Here is a 19,400-nt window from a genome sequence, read left to right on the forward strand (position 1 = left end):
GACGTCAGTTGGCTGCAGTGTGAGGCAGGTTAATTGTTTGGGGGGGACTCGGCGGAGGGTGGGGTGGGAGGTAATACAACAGTAGAGCCCATGAGACAATAGCGTGTGCCCTGTAACCACATGCAATGACACTCCGCAATGCAGAGAGGGGGCAGCCGGCACAAGGGGTCTTTGATTAGTTTGCGCTGGGCTCGGGTAGCTGTTCGAAAGTTCCCTCTGGTCACAAGGTGGTGGGCCTTGCGCTCAATAATGCCTGGACAAGCTCTGGATGCAGACCATGTGTAAGTAATGGCCACACGAATGGGACACCCAGAGAGGAAAATGGCTATGATACGTCTGGGACCCTGCCACGTCGCTGGCACTTCAGCATTGCATGACAACTGAGCCCCGTTATGTTGATGAGTGGAGGGGAGATGGGCTGCAGCTTATGAGCGAACACGTCCCCCATGATGGACGAGCATGTGAAGGGATGTTGTGTTGACAAGCCGTGATTCACGCGTCCCCTCTAAGCAAGAGATTGAACCTTGTGTCTGCCACCTCCATATGAGAGCATATGTATTATTGATGCAAGTTAAATGTATTTGCCCAAGGGAAGCAAGGTCACTGGCAGACAGTGCTAAACCCCTTCAAACATCTCATGCAGATCCTCTCACCTGCACTCCTGGGGGGTCAATTTAAGAGGTGATACTCCATAAAGTCTTAAAAAAAAATTATATATATATATATATATATATATATATATATATATATATATATATATATATATATATATATGTGTGTGTACATACATACACATACATCATTGATATGACCTTTACCACAATGACATGTCTGGATGAACAGCTGCAAAATGGGTCAAACGTCTTTTCTTCTGAGAGGCCATTTTTGCCTGAGAGACATATTCATTAATATAATAATACTCATGACCGTATTTCTCATGAATCCAGACAACACACGCCGCACTTGGCCTGACATTAATAATTAAAGCTCAGTGGATGGTGTCCATAAGCAGGTAAAAGGTCAGACACTGCTCAGCCATCAATAATAGAACGAACTCATCTGCCTCAGGCAGAAGGGAAAGTGCAGATTGTCATTTACAGAGAGACAAATAAATGCCAAGCCAGGGGGATTTAGCTTTTCCTCTTCTCTTCTGCAGTCAGTAAATGAGCACAAGTGTCGTCAGATTCAGACTTTTATCTAAGTGAAGCTCAGTTTTGTTTGGCTGGTATTGTTTTTATTTTCCTTTTCTTTTCTTACTTTCCGCGAGGGTGCTTTTTCCAGGACATCTATGAATTGCTTTTATAGAGCAGAGATGCTATATTCAGATTTGTGTCTTTATCCTGTTTGGTGCATATTGCGCAATGCCATCTGTCTCATTCTCACTTCCCTCTTTGCTTCTGTCTTCCATCAGGCTACGTGGTCGCATCCACAGGCCAGCTGCCCTCCACCCCAGGATGGCCCTCCCGGATGGCTCCCCACATTAAACCCTCATTAATCATCGCTAATAAATGTAATAACGACAGTCTTTTGTTAATGTCAGAAAATGAGCCACAATTTGAGCCACTGACTCAATCAAGTTGTCAAGCTGCTCACATAAGCACCTATAAATATCCCAGAATGCTCTGGCCCCGAACCGCGAAACCCGCAGAGGGAGGAACCCTCTTCGCTGTGTGGCAGGAGCACAGAACAAAACGAGGAGAAGCCATCCCTCACAATGCTGCAAAACTAAACGTTCCTCGTATGGTTGCACAATATGGACAAAATGTCCCATTGTTCTTATACGGCTACGCGTCGTAGTTAGAATGAATGACACACTGCAAGCCGATGAAACATATGCATGACTACCCGATGTGATATGGGCTGCATGGTACTGAGAGTCAGAACGCTAACAGAACGTCAGCAGGAGCATCTGATCACCAGGCTCACACAACAGAAATGTCTGATCATTTCATATAGAGCTTTTGTTTATCGCAGTCTTTATAACAGAAAAAAATACTTGATGCACCATGTGGATTGTATTAAGACACTTTGCAGCGTCTACTACCAGTATTGTGACAATGGTCCAATAAATACGGTGGAGCCCTGATTATTTATGAGTGTTCCTATTATTTCTGCTTTTATAGTGCTGCAACTGGCTTCCTAGCCGCCCCCTGCAGTCAGAAGCCCCGCCGAGCCTACCGTAGGCCAGTCAGGCCCCACAGTCTGGAACAGACATCGATTTCCCTGACACAGTTTACCCTCTCTGCCGTTGCGGTTCTTGAAAGGCCGAAGCCCGAAACACATCCCCAGCTCGGCGCGGATGGTGGGTCCAGCTGCGCGGATCGATGTCAGGAATAATGCGCCACACTCCTGGGCCAAGTGCACCACGCCTTTGGTTCAGCTTCGGGGCCAGAGGTCATAAAACTGACAACGATGCAGAGATATTAGCAGAGGACCAACAAGCAAGGGCTGAGAGGAGGACCAAAATGTTAAATCTAACCTCAGTGAACTCCTCAACATTCTCCTCTGGAATGTTGTTTATCTCAGCCTGATATAAAAAGCCCGCTGGCATGCATAAAAGATATCCTGCTTTTGTGTTTTTTTGTTGTTTTTTTTCTTCATAAATTCACAAAAAAAAAAAAAGAATATTGTGGTTCCTGTGTTTCTGTTGTTCATCCAAATTCAAAAAGCAGGCTCCTTCATTACTACATAACCCCACTGGGCAAGCACGCATTCAAGCCTACACCTTATTGTTCAGGCTTATCATTCCCTGTCTCTCAGTATTTGATGCCAGTGATGACAAGTTTGTGGACATAAAGTATGCTGACAACAACATAAGTAGCAAAAGGCTACAGCAAAGAAAGCAATTGCACTTGTAAGTGGTTCAGAAAAGCACTGATATGCACAATGTAGGATGTGTGGGTTAAGGGTCAAGTCCTAAGGCCCTAATCTAACCTTTTTAAACACTTACAACTGATCTTAGTTTAGTTTTATGGTAAGAAAGTTGCAGACACTAAGAGTAAATACAATGGTTGGTTGAAGTCACATTATTGTAATACAATATTCAAGGTTGAAAAATTCCCATCAGTTGCCTATCCAAGAACAAAATAATCAGCTTGAAGCATGGTTGTGAAAAATTGACTTTCTGTTTGCCTTTTGAGAGACCTCTCAGTGGAGTTCATGAAATATTTTGGGGACCCCTGGAACACAGGCATTTACCTGCCTTCGGAAAATCAGGCAGCACACTGTTTGATTCTCAAAACTTTTAACACATTTTGAAAACCTTTTACCATGTAACATGTAATACAATGTGAAATAATTATTTTCTTGGTTATGTTGAGTTTAAGATTTGAGGTCAAAAGAAAGGTGCAAAAGAAAATTTCAAGCTTTTGTCCCACTTGCTTTGAATAACTATCAATAAATCTTTTTCTCCTGGGTTTGTTTGACAAACGCACGTTCTTATGAGCTCGCAAATTTCTGTGAATCATGTGAGGCGGGCAGTCAAAGCAGGCAGTTGAGGGAGAAAAGCGAATATCTTTGCTGCACTGCAGCCTTTGTTATTCCCTGAATGGGAAATTGGCTGAAACTAAGGTAGCCTTACAAAACTGCTCAGTGACTCATTAAAGCAATACTGTACTGAGAGTTGTACATTTGAACATGCGAAAGGCCAGGATTCTATACATCACAGAACACATATTCTCAGTGCTGGTAAGGGGTTAACTGCTGTTTGTCTATATGTAAGGCTAACGATTAACATTGATGCGTGTTAGCTTTTGAAACGGTCTAGTCTGAGTCTAAATGGAGCTCCAATACAGGATGCTATGCTCTTCCTCGCAACTATAAAATAGCTTATTATTTATTCATTCATCGTAGTTAAATTGAATGTAAATTTTATTAGTTATTTAATGGTTATAGTGTTAGCACTCCTTTTTTTTTCTTTGAATATGAGTAGTGAGTAGCATGTGTTCTCTCCCTCCTTGTGATGTTGTGTGCTTTCAGTTAAAAAAAATATAAAACGTCTGAAGGATTACTTGCATGTTTTATAGAAACAAAAGATAACCAAGTTATTCAGTTGGGACAGAAATACATTTCATTCGTCTGGCACATTTAAGGGTATCTCTCTCTTTCTGCCGACGTGTGCCTTATTCGAATACGGCTTCATAGAGCCAGTGTCGGCCAGCGGTTATGCTGAGGGGACTGGGCTGAGAATAAAGAGGCTCTGTACAGTAACGCCCTCTTCTTGCTTAGACAGGAGTTGCAAGTTGCTGGTGTTTTCAAAACGGTATTCGTAGCTTTCCTCAAATCTCAATTGCTGCTTGCATGTAGACGCAGCCAATCTCGTCCCAGTGACGCGCGTCTTGAGAAGGGCTTCATCGTGATATTTAACACACCCACCCCGAAAGAGCACTAGTGCGACTCGGCTGTGCGAGGACTGACCTCGGGACAGGAGTGCGTGGATATATCGACACCTGTCACGGCGCTCTTTCGGGGTTTCGCAGGCGCACGACGGTGCAACGGCGTTCCGATCGAGGCGGAAACGTAATTACATTCTTGTCCATATTCACAAAGATTTCCCACGCCATTATCTCTTATCGGACGACTTTTTCTTGTGTTTTTTTTTAACCCCTCTGTACTGGGACTTGATTCTTTTGCCTTAGCGCAGTTATTTACTTGGACATTGGCGGTACCGAGTGCATCCGCGGCTTTTACCGCTCAGCGAGGAACTGGGCTGCACTGATCCAGTTTCGGTGTGAGCTGGGCTGTGCACGGGTGTGAGATGGCACGCGGCGACGGGTCCGCAGCCCACTGCCTCTGATTTCGGCGAGCACCCTGCGCGTGAGACGTGGCTTCCAAGCGCGCCGCGCGCGACAATGCCGACAGGGAATATTTCTTAAGTGATCATTCCTTCTATACTAGACGTGCATGCGAAGGAGGAATTCTGGTCGTATCAGAGCATGCCCTAACACTGCGTGGATTACGCTTGAAATGAAAACGCCACATGGTGTTTTTTTTATTCAACATCTTTAAAACGTTGATAGTAATGTGGTGCTCAGACGGGCAGCAACCCACGAAATAAACCACACCAGCTTCTGTTTAGGATGATGAAGATGATACTCTTCCGTAAATTCCGAGTGTTGATTCTCATGGTCTTTCTTATAGCGTGCACCATGCACATCATGATAGACCTGTTACCGAAACTAGAGAAGCGAGCGGCCGGCTCGAACTCCGGCGGTGGAGACTGTACCTGCGCCAATAGCCCGAGCGAAGAGCCGCGCAACTGGGCGAAACAACGCGCAAGATCCGCCGCGGATCCCGGGTGGCCTAACAAGCACACTTTGCGAATACTGCAAGATTTCAGCAACGAGCCAAATTCCAATCTCACCTCTCAGTCTTTGGAGAAGGTCCCGGTCAACGGGGACAAAGCGGAGCCTTTCAAAAGAGTAAAAGCTGTCGCACCGGGTCCTGAGAGCCAGCGAAACCTGATCAAGGACGCGAGCGGCGGGAAGCAGCCTGCGCAGGGTGCCGGGAGACTTTCCGCTCTGTATGAGCACCCCCTTTACAAGACTGAGCTGCCGCCGCTCACAGACGATGACACGTTGTTTAACGTCAATGCCGACATAAGATTTTATCCGAAAACTGCAGGGAATCAAGAATGGTAAGACACCTAACAAATGGATATTTATATTCCACGTTGATCCGGCCCCTTGAATAGTAAAAGTCGCATTATACTGAGTGTCAGGTGCGGTGTTGATCGTTTTACACTACACATGTAGGTTGCTTGTAATCAAACGTCTCTACTTTCCGCCTTAGACGTGTAAAACACGTAACTACGTTAAAAGTAAAGTTTTTTTTTCCCCCTGAATAAAGATCATTCATGCTTCTATTACTTTCTTTGACTTTTTCCGCCCTCACTACTCGGCTGTGTGATCTGTCGAGCTTGTGACTTGTCTTTTGTTTCCGTCGGCTTACTTTCTGCTTTCACTTCACCCAGAGTGTCTGTCTGTCCACCTCGGATCGCTCCAGCTCATTACTCCGGCTCCTTACGCTCCTTACGGACAGCTCCATCTTACTACTCCGCCTCTGCTACTCTACTGTCTCTAAATAAAATAACCGGGGGCAGCAGTATGTTCATCGAATTCAGTTTAGGTTAATTAACAAGTCCGACCGTGAAGGCTATGACACACGAAGGGTCTTTTATCATCCTGATATTCATGTGTTTTGTAGAATAGTTGTTGTCTGTTCTGGACATTTGTACATTTTGGTGTACAAGGAAAACCAAATTAATATTACACCTGTTACCTTTATTTCATAGATCAGACATCAATATTTAATATTTAATTCATATTTCAGTCCAAAGCTTTTCCCAGTGGCTATATGTTACAGCAGGGGGAAGATGTTGAAAAGAGACAGAAGGTACCAAAACAACGCCACCCATGAAGTCACTGCTTATCAGATCACCCACATACTTTACAGTGGTATGAAACAGGTTCAACACCTCAGCAAATATTATGGTTATAGCACTTTGTGAATCGCCAAATGACAGGAAGAACTGAACCTCAGGCATTAAATCTTCCAAGCACTGTAAGTTTTCTGATATTTTCTCTGCCATTAATGTTGAACCATACTTTAAAAATCCTCTATATATTTGGTTTTGCTTCTATTTCCTCAGCACGTCTTTGCATGAAAACATCACAGATCATCCTGAATCCAAACCACATGTCAGTGACTGAGGTGCTATGCAGGTGTCTTAAAAAAAGGTGTAAACTCCCTGATAGCACATGCCCTTCCAACCGCAGTAGCTGCTGTACGCTGTCGGTGTGCTGTTGAATAAGGCATGCCCCCCCAAAGGTGGGATGGAAAGGCATTACATACAAGGGCCCCTCTTTTGACATAATTCCTAGGTGGAGCCTTACACAGAGGCGTGACTGCAAAGCAGGTTCTCCAGTGGAGCCAATCTGGGAAGCGTGAACGGAGAAATAAATGTAGTCATCAAGATTAACGTTGTGAAAAAAATATACATTTGAAGGGGAAGCTGAAGTGAAATGTGGTCCAAGCTTCTGCAGAACGGGGAAGGAATCTGAAAAATGTAAGGCAGAAAAAAAAAACAACATCAGCAGCTTTACGTACAATAAGCGTCTTCGTTTTGTATCATTTGCATTAATCTAAGAGGGATGAAGTCAAAGTGGGATTTCAAGTCTGGCAATGTGGGCTCAATAACTGAATGTAATGAATTGACTAATTAGTGCAGTGTGATGACACGTCAAAATTGGCCAGTGGCCTGCTGGAAAATTATACTTGGCATTGTACTGTGACAGTTAAAGTCAACAGAAGTGTACATTAACAAATCAGTCAAAAACAGTCTATGAAGAAAGTCTGGAATTACTACATAGGTAAGCTTCAACAATGCTCCTCATTGCCTGTTTGGATGAAATGGTCATTACCATCACCACATGGATCCTTCACACTCCAAAGAAAAATGATGGCTGCTTTTATTGGTGTCATTATCTCGCTCCCTCCTCCATGGTGAGAGCATCAGGTGCTGCTATCAGAGCCTAATGCCCTGCGCTGTCCTTCACTCCCAGGCACAATGACGGGAACGAAGAGGAGGAAGAGGCATATAGCCCGACAAGGGAAGTGGCTGCAGAATCGTACCCCAACTGGTTGCGCTTCCACCTGGGCGTCAGCCGCTATGAGCTCTACTCTCGACACAGCCCCGTGGTGGAGGCTCTGCTCAAGAACCTGCAGACCCAGCGAATCACCAGCGTAGGTGAGGGTGCCACGGCACGCGTGTGCAGCTGCTGCATCCTGTTTACTTGCTTGTTTGCTTGTTTGTTTTTTTAATATTGTAGTGCTCAAGAGAGTAATTTTTGCCAAGTGTTTTAGAACCATTAGGGTATGGCAAATGCCAACTAGGTCACTTCTGCTCCAAGTGGAGCTGAGGGTGAATAGCAATGAAATTTCAGAGCTGTAGGGCTAATGATAGTAGCTTGTACTAGTGTGTGTGTGTGTGTGTGTGTGCGTGTGAGTGTGTGTGTGTGTGTGTGTGCGCACATTATGGAGAGCTTGATTTGGAGTGTAAAATTGAGGAATGGGTTATCTCCTTATTCCTGTGTGTGTGTGTGTGTCTGTGTGTCTTATGGATGTGTGCGCTTTTGCAGTAACCACTGAATACAAACAACCATTAAATAAAGCTGAGTACATACATGGCCATAGTTCTGCGTGAGTGCCAACGCAATCACTCTCTGTCTGTCAGCAGCATGTTCTCACTGTCCTGCTGCACCACACATCAGTCCCTCGATCAGGGAAATCAGACTTCCCATGCTAAGGCCATTCAACCATGCATCTTAAAGCTAGTCACTGTTTTAACACATTGTATGAAGCCTAGAAAAAATGCAATGAATTTTGACATTACAACACAGAGTAGAATTGATTATGGTTATTGAGACTGTGTTATAATGACACTGGAGATGATTGGAATAATGAATTCTCATTTCAGAGCAGCAGTTGATTTTCTGTTAACCAGATACAACTAGTGAACATCCAGTTAATACCTTTGCCGCAATAGTTACTTTTTGTGCACTATTAATAGTTTACCTATTAGTGTGAAAGCCTTGTTTAGTGTGCACATGCGGGGCCAAGACATTGCACTTTTGCGATGGCTTTTTTTTCAGGGCCATTGTGAAAGAAGAGCTTGTGCTCAGTACAAGGTGTTAATGCTGTTGGACTGGGTAATCTGCATACCACTGCTTTAAGTGTGCATTGCACAAGACGGTGACTTTGTAGTATGCGTATATAAAGGAATTAAAGGATCAGCCAAAAAGCCATTGCAAGGGCAGGGTGTATATGTGCCATGGCATGCCCTCAGGTGCTCTACCATGTCCTACCTATGCCCCACCCCATTCCGCTACAGCCCCGCCCTTTCACTTAATATTAATCTGCTTCCCCATCTCCCGTCAGTCACTACCTGAATACAGACAATGTTTTTTGCTCCTGTTGTTGCTCCTGTTTGTTGACATAGCTGTGCCAAAAGCTCCTAGATTGCTGGTCTTCTCATCTTTGCGGTCTTTGTGTATCCTGGTCCTTAACAACTGGAACTAGAGCAAACGCCAGTGAGCACTAGCCTCTGTTTGTCAAGTCTTCTCTTGAAGTACAGCTGCCTGAAAAGAGATGGCCCATTCTCAACATAAGCTGCCCTGTTATCAAGATTTCTACCTCATGGAAGTTCTTAAACACCCATATTGTGCGATACACGATTTTACCAATGTGGTGAAATATTATGTCTACTGTAATAGACTACAATCAACAAAACTATTTACAGATCACTGACAATATATTATCTGTAAAATAGGACAGTCACAGCCAAGGAGCACAACGGAGTACAACACTCATGAGAAGCCTACAACGTTGTTGCATCTCCACTGATGGGCCAACAGAGACTTTATTACCACGGCTCCAGCCTAGATACCGGCAGATGTCCGCTTGTCTGCATGTGGAATTAGACTGTATATTTATGAGTCAAGGCATAACTTCTCACTGTTAGAGATTGTGAAGAGGTTGGAAAATATGCAGTGAAAAAGTCATTGTTTGTCTACCAGGATTCTTACCAGCATGGATTTAGTGCATCTGTGTGTACACAAATGAGTCAGTGAGAAAAGCATTTGGCATGACTGATGTAGAGAAAATGGATTTGTGTGTGTATGTGTGTGTGTGTGTGTGTGTGTGTGTGTGTGTGTGTGTGTGTGTGCGCGCGTGCGCATGCATGTGTGTGTTTGTGTGTGTGTTTGTGTAAGCATACTGTTAAGTGTATATTCTCAAGTATGAGTGTACGTGTGTGTGTGTGCATTAATCTATTCTCTGCTACTCTTGTAATAATAAATTTTGCTCTTGTCACTGAAGATACAACCTTAAAAGGGGTTTGTTCTTCCCAACAGCTATGAAGTCTGGTGGTACTCAGCTAAAACTCATCATGACATTCCAGAACTATGGACAAGCCCTCTTCAAGCCAATGAAGTAAGTAGCACAGAAGGCACAGGTTTATCATCTCTAACGCATGTCGATTAGTGTAATCCAGTGTTTCCACACCAGACAGGAAACACAAAACATTTCACAAGCCTGCTCTGTATACACAGACAGGAGCATATCCAAAACTCTATGCCTGATCCCAAGCAAAATACGGAAGTGAGTATGTACTGCCTGCATACTCTTAAAGACCCACTGATAGAAGCATTACACTTAAGCCCTACATATGAATGGCTTGCTCTCAGATTGTATTTTGCTTAAAGCACTTCCTGTAAGAGCACTCTCCATGTCCGTGCTTGGTTCGTCGTGTTCAGATCCGCCCAAGCATCCGTATGATCTTTCCTAGTGGGTAATGATCAGTCTGTTTTTAATTAACATCGCCGGGCCTGTGTGATAATTAAAACGAGAGAGGAGCCGTCATGAGCTCTTGGGGATGTTTGCCAGCGGAAGAGGGAACCGCACATATAGCCATGCTGAATTAGTCAGTCTGTGTCAAAAGACTCGCCCAACTGAGACCAAACTGCCACCCTGCTTACTCACGAACAAATTGCTCCGGGATGCTTGATTTCCTTTGCCCAGAGACTGTTGTCCACCCCTTTTAATCAGAGTATCCTTTACCGCAGCAACCAGACCATCAAAGTTGTGTTTTCTCTCACACTGCAGGGCTTCGGAGTTGATAAGTGTTTCTGGTTTTGTTTTGGAGGTTTTTTTGTTTGTTTTTTTGTCAATTGTTGTAACAAGTTTTATTAAATTAGAACAAATTCTTCCATTTCCAAAATTCTGAACTCACATCAAATCTGCTGGACCATCATCTACAAAATCTCAACCAAGCAGATAAAACAAAGCACCAATTGTCCTTTTGTATACAGAATTTATAAATAATTTACTCCAAGTAGATTATGACTCATTACGTTTTATTTACCACAAATGCTCACTGGTGTAAACAAACTAACCTGCATTGCTACGTTTATCTCGGTGTCTGCTGTTATGGCCTTGTTCATTGAAAGTATACCTGATGTTCTCAAACTTCAGAAAAAGTAAATACCCTCATCCTTTTGCTTTTGCATGGGTGCCTCGGTGCCCAAACATTTGGGTTGGGTTGTGGTTGCAATGAAAACCATAAGAAGACACATCTCGCAGGCCTTTGTGATACAGAACCACAGAAACATTCTCTTGAATCTCCTTCTTTTGGAGAAGTCTGTCTGTTGACTTCCGTTTTCCAGTTCACATTCTCCTCTTCTGTTTCGTGCCATTACACATTACATGCCTAATGCCATCACATACAAGCAGAGCGCCAGCTGCGAAGGTAAACATCACCAGAAGTTCACTTCACGGTGTTTTGGAATTCAGCTCCAGAATGTCTTGTTTACTCCTCTTTGGAAATGTTGAGTGTGTGTTTGTATCTGTAGTACATGGCTTAAGGCACTGCATTCAGATAACTCCTTCTGTGAGAACTCAAGCACTGCTGTGACTACAAAATCGGACCACGAGCGGTTAACTCATATCTCCGTGCGACTCCTGTCTGGCTTAGCCCAGAGTGCTGAGGTGAATGCCACCACACCATTTGGTTCAGGGGCAAAGGCTGACACAGAGTAGCTGCAACATTGCCAGGTCTGAGCTGCCCATTTTACTTTAATTGCTTTTTGTTCTCGTTTGCTGTTGTTCCGCGTTGCACCTTTTTGTGTGCATTTCACGTTTTCAAAATATAAAACAAGTGCAGTAAGAATGTATAAATAGTAAGTGATAGGCATTTAGCTGACGCTTTTATCCAAAGTAACTTACACTTATGAATGGGGCAGTGGTAGCTCAGTGGTAAAGGTACTTGAGGTTGCTGGTTCAAGTCCTGCCACTGTTGGGCCACTGAGCGAGAAAGACCCTTAACCCTCAAGTTGTACTTAGTCATAATTCCACTTTGGATAAAAGTGATAGGAGTAGGAGCTTGTATCTTACCTAGTTAATTCATCCCCTAGTGGTTAACCAGACTTTCCCCCCTGGTCACTATTCTAGTGCTCCTGTGCATTGATAGCCTGTTGCGTATGTCTACTGATGGCCCACCCTGGCCTTTTTTGCTATGGTGGAATCTGTCATCCACTGTATGGATTGACATATCGCGATGCAGTGATATCCAAGCCTGATGGAATGACATCACTACCTGGCAGTGATTTTACATACTTGTAAAAGGTTGTTTACATACTTGACCAAGTCACTGTTCCTTTTACCATGACAGCGAAGCAGGTAACATTCATTCTGACTTTAGCTTCGCTGCCTTGCCATTAGCTTTGATCAGTGATGGTGGGCCTCATGCAAGAATCACTCATAGGAACCACTGCCATAGCAATCTAAATCTCGAAAACAGCCGTTAGTCTAATCTGCTAAGGCCTGCTACGCTGTGATGTAGCACAGGCCTATTAACTTTATATACAGTGGAATAATGGCATCCACTTAAAATTAATCTATGCCATTTAACACTTCGTGATGTTGGTATTTACATTTGCTCTCCAGGGAGTAGTTCTCAGTTGTTGAGCTTGACAGTGCCACATGACTTCTCATGACACCTATTCGCTCATCCGTCTTCCTATGACGCCCTCCTGTTTTGATCATGTGACACCTTGTTTTGGCTAGATTTTTATTGATCTAATTTCATATCGAACCAGGTCTTCTTAGTTCTGTTATCTTATGTCACAGCGTAAACAACACCAGCAGCCTTCGTATCCTTATTGTTAATGCTGCTATGTTTTAATTTACTGATCTCAAAGCAGGAAAGTTGCTTATTTTACCCCATTTTTACACTCCCCCCTTACATGCTTGGGGAGAGGGGGTTGGTCTCATCTTTATAAGGTGTTTTGTGGCATTGCTTATGCTACTTCACAGTTCTCATGAACATGTGCTCTCCTACAAACAGAGCTGCTTACGTAGGGAACTCACAACAGTGTGGTAAAGTTACGGGTGATTACTCAATCTGACATGGCTCGCTCATATGAACTAAATTTATGAGAGTATGAGAAATGGCGAAGCTCCTGGCCGGCAGAAGTGACAAAACACCTGATAGAAAAGTGTTTTTGAAGTCTGGTAGTGTTTTTGAAGTCTGGTAGTGTTTCTGAAGTCTGGTAGTGTTTAGTCTGGTAGTGTTTCTGAAGTATGGTATGTGGTGAGGATCAACAGTTGCAGACGGGGATGTCTACTGCCACTCGTACAGTGGTGGAGGTATCAAGTCTGCAGTAAAATCAATATACAGATGTAGCTGTTCGCTATGGGAAGTGGTTCTGGGGTACCTGTGAGCAGAGGATGCATCACCTTGGATTCAGTCCTGGATACGTTTAGTTCAAAAATGGCCACCAGCATGAAAACACATGAACCTTTGTGTGTGCATAAATTCCTGTGTAGCGACTGGGCTGGGTCAGACGAGGAGGGCATGCGCATGATACTTCGTTGCTGGGTCAGGATGCAGATGAGTAGAACGCTGAATTCAAACTCCTCTACTGTGTCTGTGTTTTAATGGCAAAATATAATCACAGAAACAACAAATGAGGTCATATTAACCAGGAGAACCTGCAAACATGGGATGTGGGCACAGAAACAAGACCTGTCAAACATTCTTTCCTATTTATAGCACAGCTTGATTGGAAACAGTGATAAGGAAGAGGTGTTCAGCTTTCGAAAGTGGAGTGAAGTCGGACAGATGCAGGTTGTAGCAAAGGGAGCGTGACAAACAGATTTAAGATGACTGCATCCTAGATCTTATTTTATAATCTGCACACACACACAGCCCAACAGAAACTGGAGGGAAAAAACCTGCATATTACAAATGCGCACAAGGAAAGTGTACGCTTGTTGAAAAGAGCATACGTGACACGATGGGGCCTTTAATGGGCCTTTAAGGTCATTTTAAAAGTAGTAGCTTTGTTTTTCACCCATACGTTGAATAATAGTAGGGCACTCTTACCCATATGTTTAAGTAATGCTCATTGTCCTAATATTTAGCCATCCTAAACCACCAGTGTGTGACTGGATGTAAAAGCTGTTTATGTTACTTGTAAAGTGACGTTGGGTTCCTCGAAAGGCGCTATATACATATAGCTTAATTCACTCATTCATTCATTCATCCATCCTAATAGTTAGTCATCCTAATGAGGTCTATACACCTGTAACAAATTGTAGGCATGTGCATAATACCTGCAGTATTCGATATAAGACAGAGATTTGTCTGCCAGCTTGTACATAGTAAAACAGTAATTAAATACTTTGACTAATCACCAGTGCAGTGTTTCAGTGTTTAGTTATACTCACTAAGTAAATACACCTTGCAGGCATAAAGCAAACAATATATATGAAATAAAGTAATTTGTGCAGCTAGCAAAATCTGGTTCTGGTTTTGAGTCAATCAGCAAGGGAAGTGTGCAGTTATGACAAACATTAAACACATATTTCAGTCAGCAAGTTATCTTGAGCTTAGCTAGTATTCCATGTTAAAAGCAGCCATGGAGCCTTGGTCCCATCCTACGTACCCACACGGACTTTTCCACACCACAGGGAACCCCCCGTTGCTTTGTTGCTAAGTCCACAGGTACTTCCTCTTACCCACCCACCCCATCACTCTCTCTTCCGTACTTATAGCTGACTATAGATTTCTTTAGCTGTTAAAAGGGCCAAGTAATTCCAGGAGGCCTGCCTACCTCTCTCTCTCTCTCTCTCTCTCTCTCTCTCTCTCTCTCTCTCTCTCTCTCTCTCCATCCACAGGGTGCATCAAAGCCTCCTTTGATGTGCTGCTGCTTTGAGCTGGATGCAAATCTATCTGCAGGCATGTAGTGAGGGAAATAACGACAATGTCTGCTGCAGCAGAAACTCACAGCCTGTGAGAACAGAGTGGGGGGGGGGGAGAGAGAGAGAGAGAGAGAGAGAGAGAGAGAGAGAGAGAGAGAGAGAGAGAGAGGGAGGGAGAGAGAGAGAGAGAGGGGAAGAGAGAGAGGGAGGGAGAGAGAGAGAGAGAGAGAGAGAAGGAGCGAACAGAGGAGATTCAGGTACCTACAGTTTCATTCAGGCTCTCTCTCTCTCCTGCTCCATCTCAGTGGAAATAAAAGTGTTTTATTCTCGTTCCCTCTCCATTTAAAGGTCTGCTGGTGGGACCCACTTTGCCATGAGAGAGAGGGAATGCTAGCTGAACTCACTGAAGGGTTTAATTCTTCCACATCACTGAGCACTGCCAGGTCCAGGGCTACAGACTGAATAGGGGTGTCAGGAAAAGCGCAAGGTTAGAAGTTTGGCCAGTTCAGATTCTGTATTGCTTTTCATTATGTGTGCATGCGTGCGTGCGTGCGTGCGTGTGTGTGTGCGTGCGCGTGCGTGCGTGTGTGCGTGCGCGTGCGTGCGTGCGTGCGCGTGCGTGCGTGCGTGTGTGTGTGCGTGTGTGTGTGTGTGTGTGTGTGCATGTTGATATATCTGAAGCTAATTTTTCAGCCTTTTACTCAGTGGCTGAAGAACTGGGATGACATGTACATCACATCAAATCAACTGCCAAGCTGCTACTACAAAAACAGGCTTTCACATGAAAGGGAAGTGCTCACCTGTCCTTAAACGCAGAGCCAAGTTTGAGCCTCCTTTGATGTTTTTCTTCCACTCTCTGCTTAAATGCATGTCTACCAGAAATGAACCCTTCAGATTTGATTGACCACAATGGCCGAAGTGCGGAGATTCGTTCTCCTCTGCAGCTTTTGTTTTTTTTTGCATGCCAGAGCGGCAGGCCACGCCACATCCGGCCGGCCCCGTGGACACGGCAGGCGATGCAGATGGGTCTGGAGACGGGTCCGGCACGCCGTGCAGGCGCTCAGCCTAGCCACAGCCTCTGGCTCCCCGAGAGAGTGCGTTGTATACGGTGCGAGGAAATCTGCCTTTCCGATGCCCACACGCGTGGAGGGGTTATAAAATGCAGCCTCCGTTCCTTCCCCTGTTTTTATTTATTTATTTATTTATTTATTTATTTTAATTCATGGCTCATGTCAAGACTCGCACGCGTTTGCAGGCTTCAAAGTGAGCGGGGAGTCTTTATTCATACAGGGCTTGGAAAGCGACTGCTGGCGGAAGCTCAGTGCATGACTCAAGCAAGCCTTTGCTCCCATGTCTTCCGTTCAGCTGTCCTGATGGGTTTAACTCGATATAAAAGGGGAAGGGGTTATTTATGCGCTTTCTGGGCCGTAACAGCCGCATTAGTCCGTGCTAAAATGATTCACCAGGAACGGAGCAGCTGCAGGGAGCGTGTGAGCGCGCCCAGCCCCGTGGCAGGCGGGGTCATGCGGCGCGAAAACACACACGTGAAGTGGGGCAACACACGTGAAGTGGGGCCAGTCCTGCCCGGGTGTGGGCAGAGTAGGCGGAGTCGGTGGTCAAAGGCGTGTCTGCTGGGCAAGAACGTAGGGATTGCAGCCATGACTACACACACCATCAAATCCAGCTGTACAGGCGAGGAATAATCCGTCCAAATCCACATGGCTGCTCGTGGTGGAAAAAGTGTAGAAATGGTGCTCACAACCCCACAAACCAGTTTTGTGTGATCTAGTTCCTTCTACACCTACGAGCTGTAGCATGGCAGCGGATTTTATGTAGCATCATGTTTCGTTGTCCTGTAGTTGAACTGTGTCGTTCTTGTCGTGTGCGGACATGCTACTGTGAGGCTGCTGCTATACCTCTCCACACCCCCCCCCCCCATCTGTCTGGAGCCCTTGGGGAGTGGCGAGAAGAACACAAAAGAATGTAAGACAGGCCAGAACACCATTTGAGCCCCTTTGACTTGACAAAGACGTCGCCTCGTCTGTCCCCGAGAGCAAGCGAGTCGCGCCTGCGACAGCCGAACCTTGGAGTCCGGCGCAGGGCATCCGGGCCCTGATCAGCCGTCCCACGTGAGCAGTCTTCACGCGACGTGCGACACCCTCTCTGCACACCGCGATCTAGATTGATCCCTCCTCTCTGATAGCCATCGCTGTGGCGGCCTAGTCGAGCTTGGGCGTAGGGTCAGGTTTCACAGTGCGCTCTCACACACACACACACGCACACACACAGCATCCCTTGGTGCCAGGAAACTAGGACGCTCACAATAGACTGTCTCAGTGCATCAGGCATCAATTTGTTAGATCAGGCTGTGCTGGCAGCTCCATGTAGCCAGCGCAGTTCTTCCAAACACTTCCTCACCAGAGAAGCAACAAGGTTTAATGAACTTTCATCAGATTGGTTAAAGTCTGTACAGAAGTTTGATTTCTTATATCCTTTTCTTGGCTGTTATGTAAGGATATGAATAAATTCTCGGCTGAAATATTAGACACTGTGAATGCAGGGAATTACAGAGTGTGTTTGTCAGCTTCAGCACGCCCGTAATGTGTGAAAGATAACAGGGGAAGTCACATGCGAAAGATAACAGGGAAAATAATTTCTGTCTTTGTGGCATCAGAAACTCGAAGCGCGTGGATTGGCTGGCTTGGGAGGCCAAAGCGAATCAGAAGTGCCAGATGATGTTTCATTTTAGAGAGTGGTGCAGCTCCCGCCCCTATCCCCAACCTGGAGCCCAGTGGCACAGGCTGTGTGTGAGGCTTTGAAGACATCTGCTCCACAGCTCAGACTGAAACGATCGCAGCTCCGCTTCCTGGATCTCAACAGCTATGCTGCCCCCACCGCCCCACATTCGTTCGAGTGGCGTGGATTGCGCATCTGAAATGACCTCTTCTTCCTCCCCTTTCCCCAGTCTCACCCCTCATTCCCTGGGCAGCCATTCTGTCCTCAAGATGGCAAGCAGTCAGAACACATTTTGATAGCAGCCTCTCGCTCGCTTCCTCTCTTCCTCTCTTTTGTGCTTTCTCTCTTTTTCCCTCTCCCCTGCCTGAGCTCTGTGGCTGACATCCTCTCGTTCTCTCACTCCACCCTCCTTCTCTTCAGGACCTGCTTCCTTCGCTCTCAAACCGCTGAACTGTCGATGACAAAGTGAAGTGCGTCACAGAAGCAACTGGTACGGTTGTATATTAAGAACCTCAGTGGTCCTACTACCCAACCAATAGCTGGCTGAAGGCCTTTGTTTTCAGGACATTCTGAGGATGTTTTCAGACCATTTGAGGAACATTTCGGGACATTTTTGGAATTTTTGCTTTGTTTTCCCATTGACTCAGTTGTAGTCAGCTGTTTGAAAGTGTTCAGACTATGCAGATCACACCAGAAAATGTTGCTAAACATACTAAATAAGAATATGAAAAGTGATCTCTTTTGTTTTGCCTTTAGTCAAGCCTGCGATGTCGATCATTTTTAATGGGAGCTGTCAAGTTGTCTTGTGCTGGACAATCATTGCCATCTGTGTGTTCCTATCCACTCCGTTGATAACGATAATGAGCTGCTAGGTGTTGCTTCTATTACCATACTTGTCTCTAGCTTGTCTCTCCACACTCATCCTGAAGGCAGTAGACTGTGGCGGAGGAGCCTCCTCTCCACTGGAACACAGGCCTTCCCTGTGGTTTTTGTTAGTTGCCAGGCTGTTTATGAGTGGAGGTGCCCCTCTGCATGGTCCATCCATTCTGTGGTCCCTCCAGTCCTCATGTGTTGCATGTTCTCAGTGCTTTGACGCCCTCCGTCCAGGGCCAAAGGCACCGTGAGTATCTCACAACAGTCCGAAACACCTTAATCCTGCTGCAGCCTTCAACAGGTGCTGTAGTTTCTGCCATTATCTCTGCCTGATATCTCACGCAGTTTGGCCCAGTGGATGCATCCCAGGTGGAGATCAGATGGCTGATGGTTCAGGAGTGCTTCATATCTCGCTGGGCCTCTGGAGACTGGGTGCAAGTGCCCCCCCCCCCCCAACTGGCTGATTCATTCATTTTAATGTCAAAAGCAGACAGGACAAATTGCACTGACAAATTGTGGTGTCTGCAGAAGCAGTGATGGGCTGGACCATATGATCAGGAACAGGAGTGTGGCTCTCTGGAACTCACACAGCCTCTCTCTGTTGGAAAAACAGTTATGCAGAACATAACCTCCTCGGTAATCGCTCTGAAAGCTGCTTGGGTGGAGAGGCAAGACTTTAGAGCACTGTATTTAACAGAGAAAATTGCAAACCTTAATTGCCACCTAATTGATCCAGGGGATTTAATGTCTGTGATAATGACACCCTGTTTTTGCAATTAATCATGCACAGGTACACACAATGCAACGCATGCAAGTCAGCTGGTGCTAATGGTTTACCCTTTCAGACATGCCATTTAAACGCTAGCACTCTAATCAGTCTGATTGTTATGGATGAATAAATTCAAATTAGGAACTTGAATGTAAATGCAAAAAAATGGAATCGTTCCTGCACTTTGAATGATCAGTTAATGTTCAATATGGAGGAAGGTTTTTATTTAATCACCTATGAATTAAAAAAAAAACATTTAAAA

The 19,400-nt window shown here is 45.1% G+C and overlaps 1 protein-coding gene across 1 annotated transcript in view; it reads left to right on the plus strand.

The window, feature by feature from the left end:
• The first annotated feature begins 4,289 nt into the window (after positions 1-4,289).
• fam20ca (FAM20C golgi associated secretory pathway kinase a) overlaps positions 4,290-19,400 on the plus strand; it is a 42,348-nt gene continuing 27,237 nt past the window's right edge. Inside the window, exons 1-3 of the mRNA XM_026998034.2 lie at positions 4,290-5,635; positions 7,563-7,747; positions 9,912-9,990. Of these exons, the coding sequence (XP_026853835.2) occupies positions 5,079-5,635; positions 7,563-7,747; positions 9,912-9,990 (821 nt within the window). The 5' untranslated portion in view covers positions 4,290-5,078. The remainder of the gene's footprint in view (positions 5,636-7,562; positions 7,748-9,911; positions 9,991-19,400) is intronic.

This window comes from Electrophorus electricus, chromosome 1 (genome assembly GCF_013358815.1).
Source record: "Electrophorus electricus isolate fEleEle1 chromosome 1, fEleEle1.pri, whole genome shotgun sequence".
Classification (NCBI taxonomy): Eukaryota; Metazoa; Chordata; class Actinopteri; order Gymnotiformes; family Gymnotidae; genus Electrophorus; species Electrophorus electricus.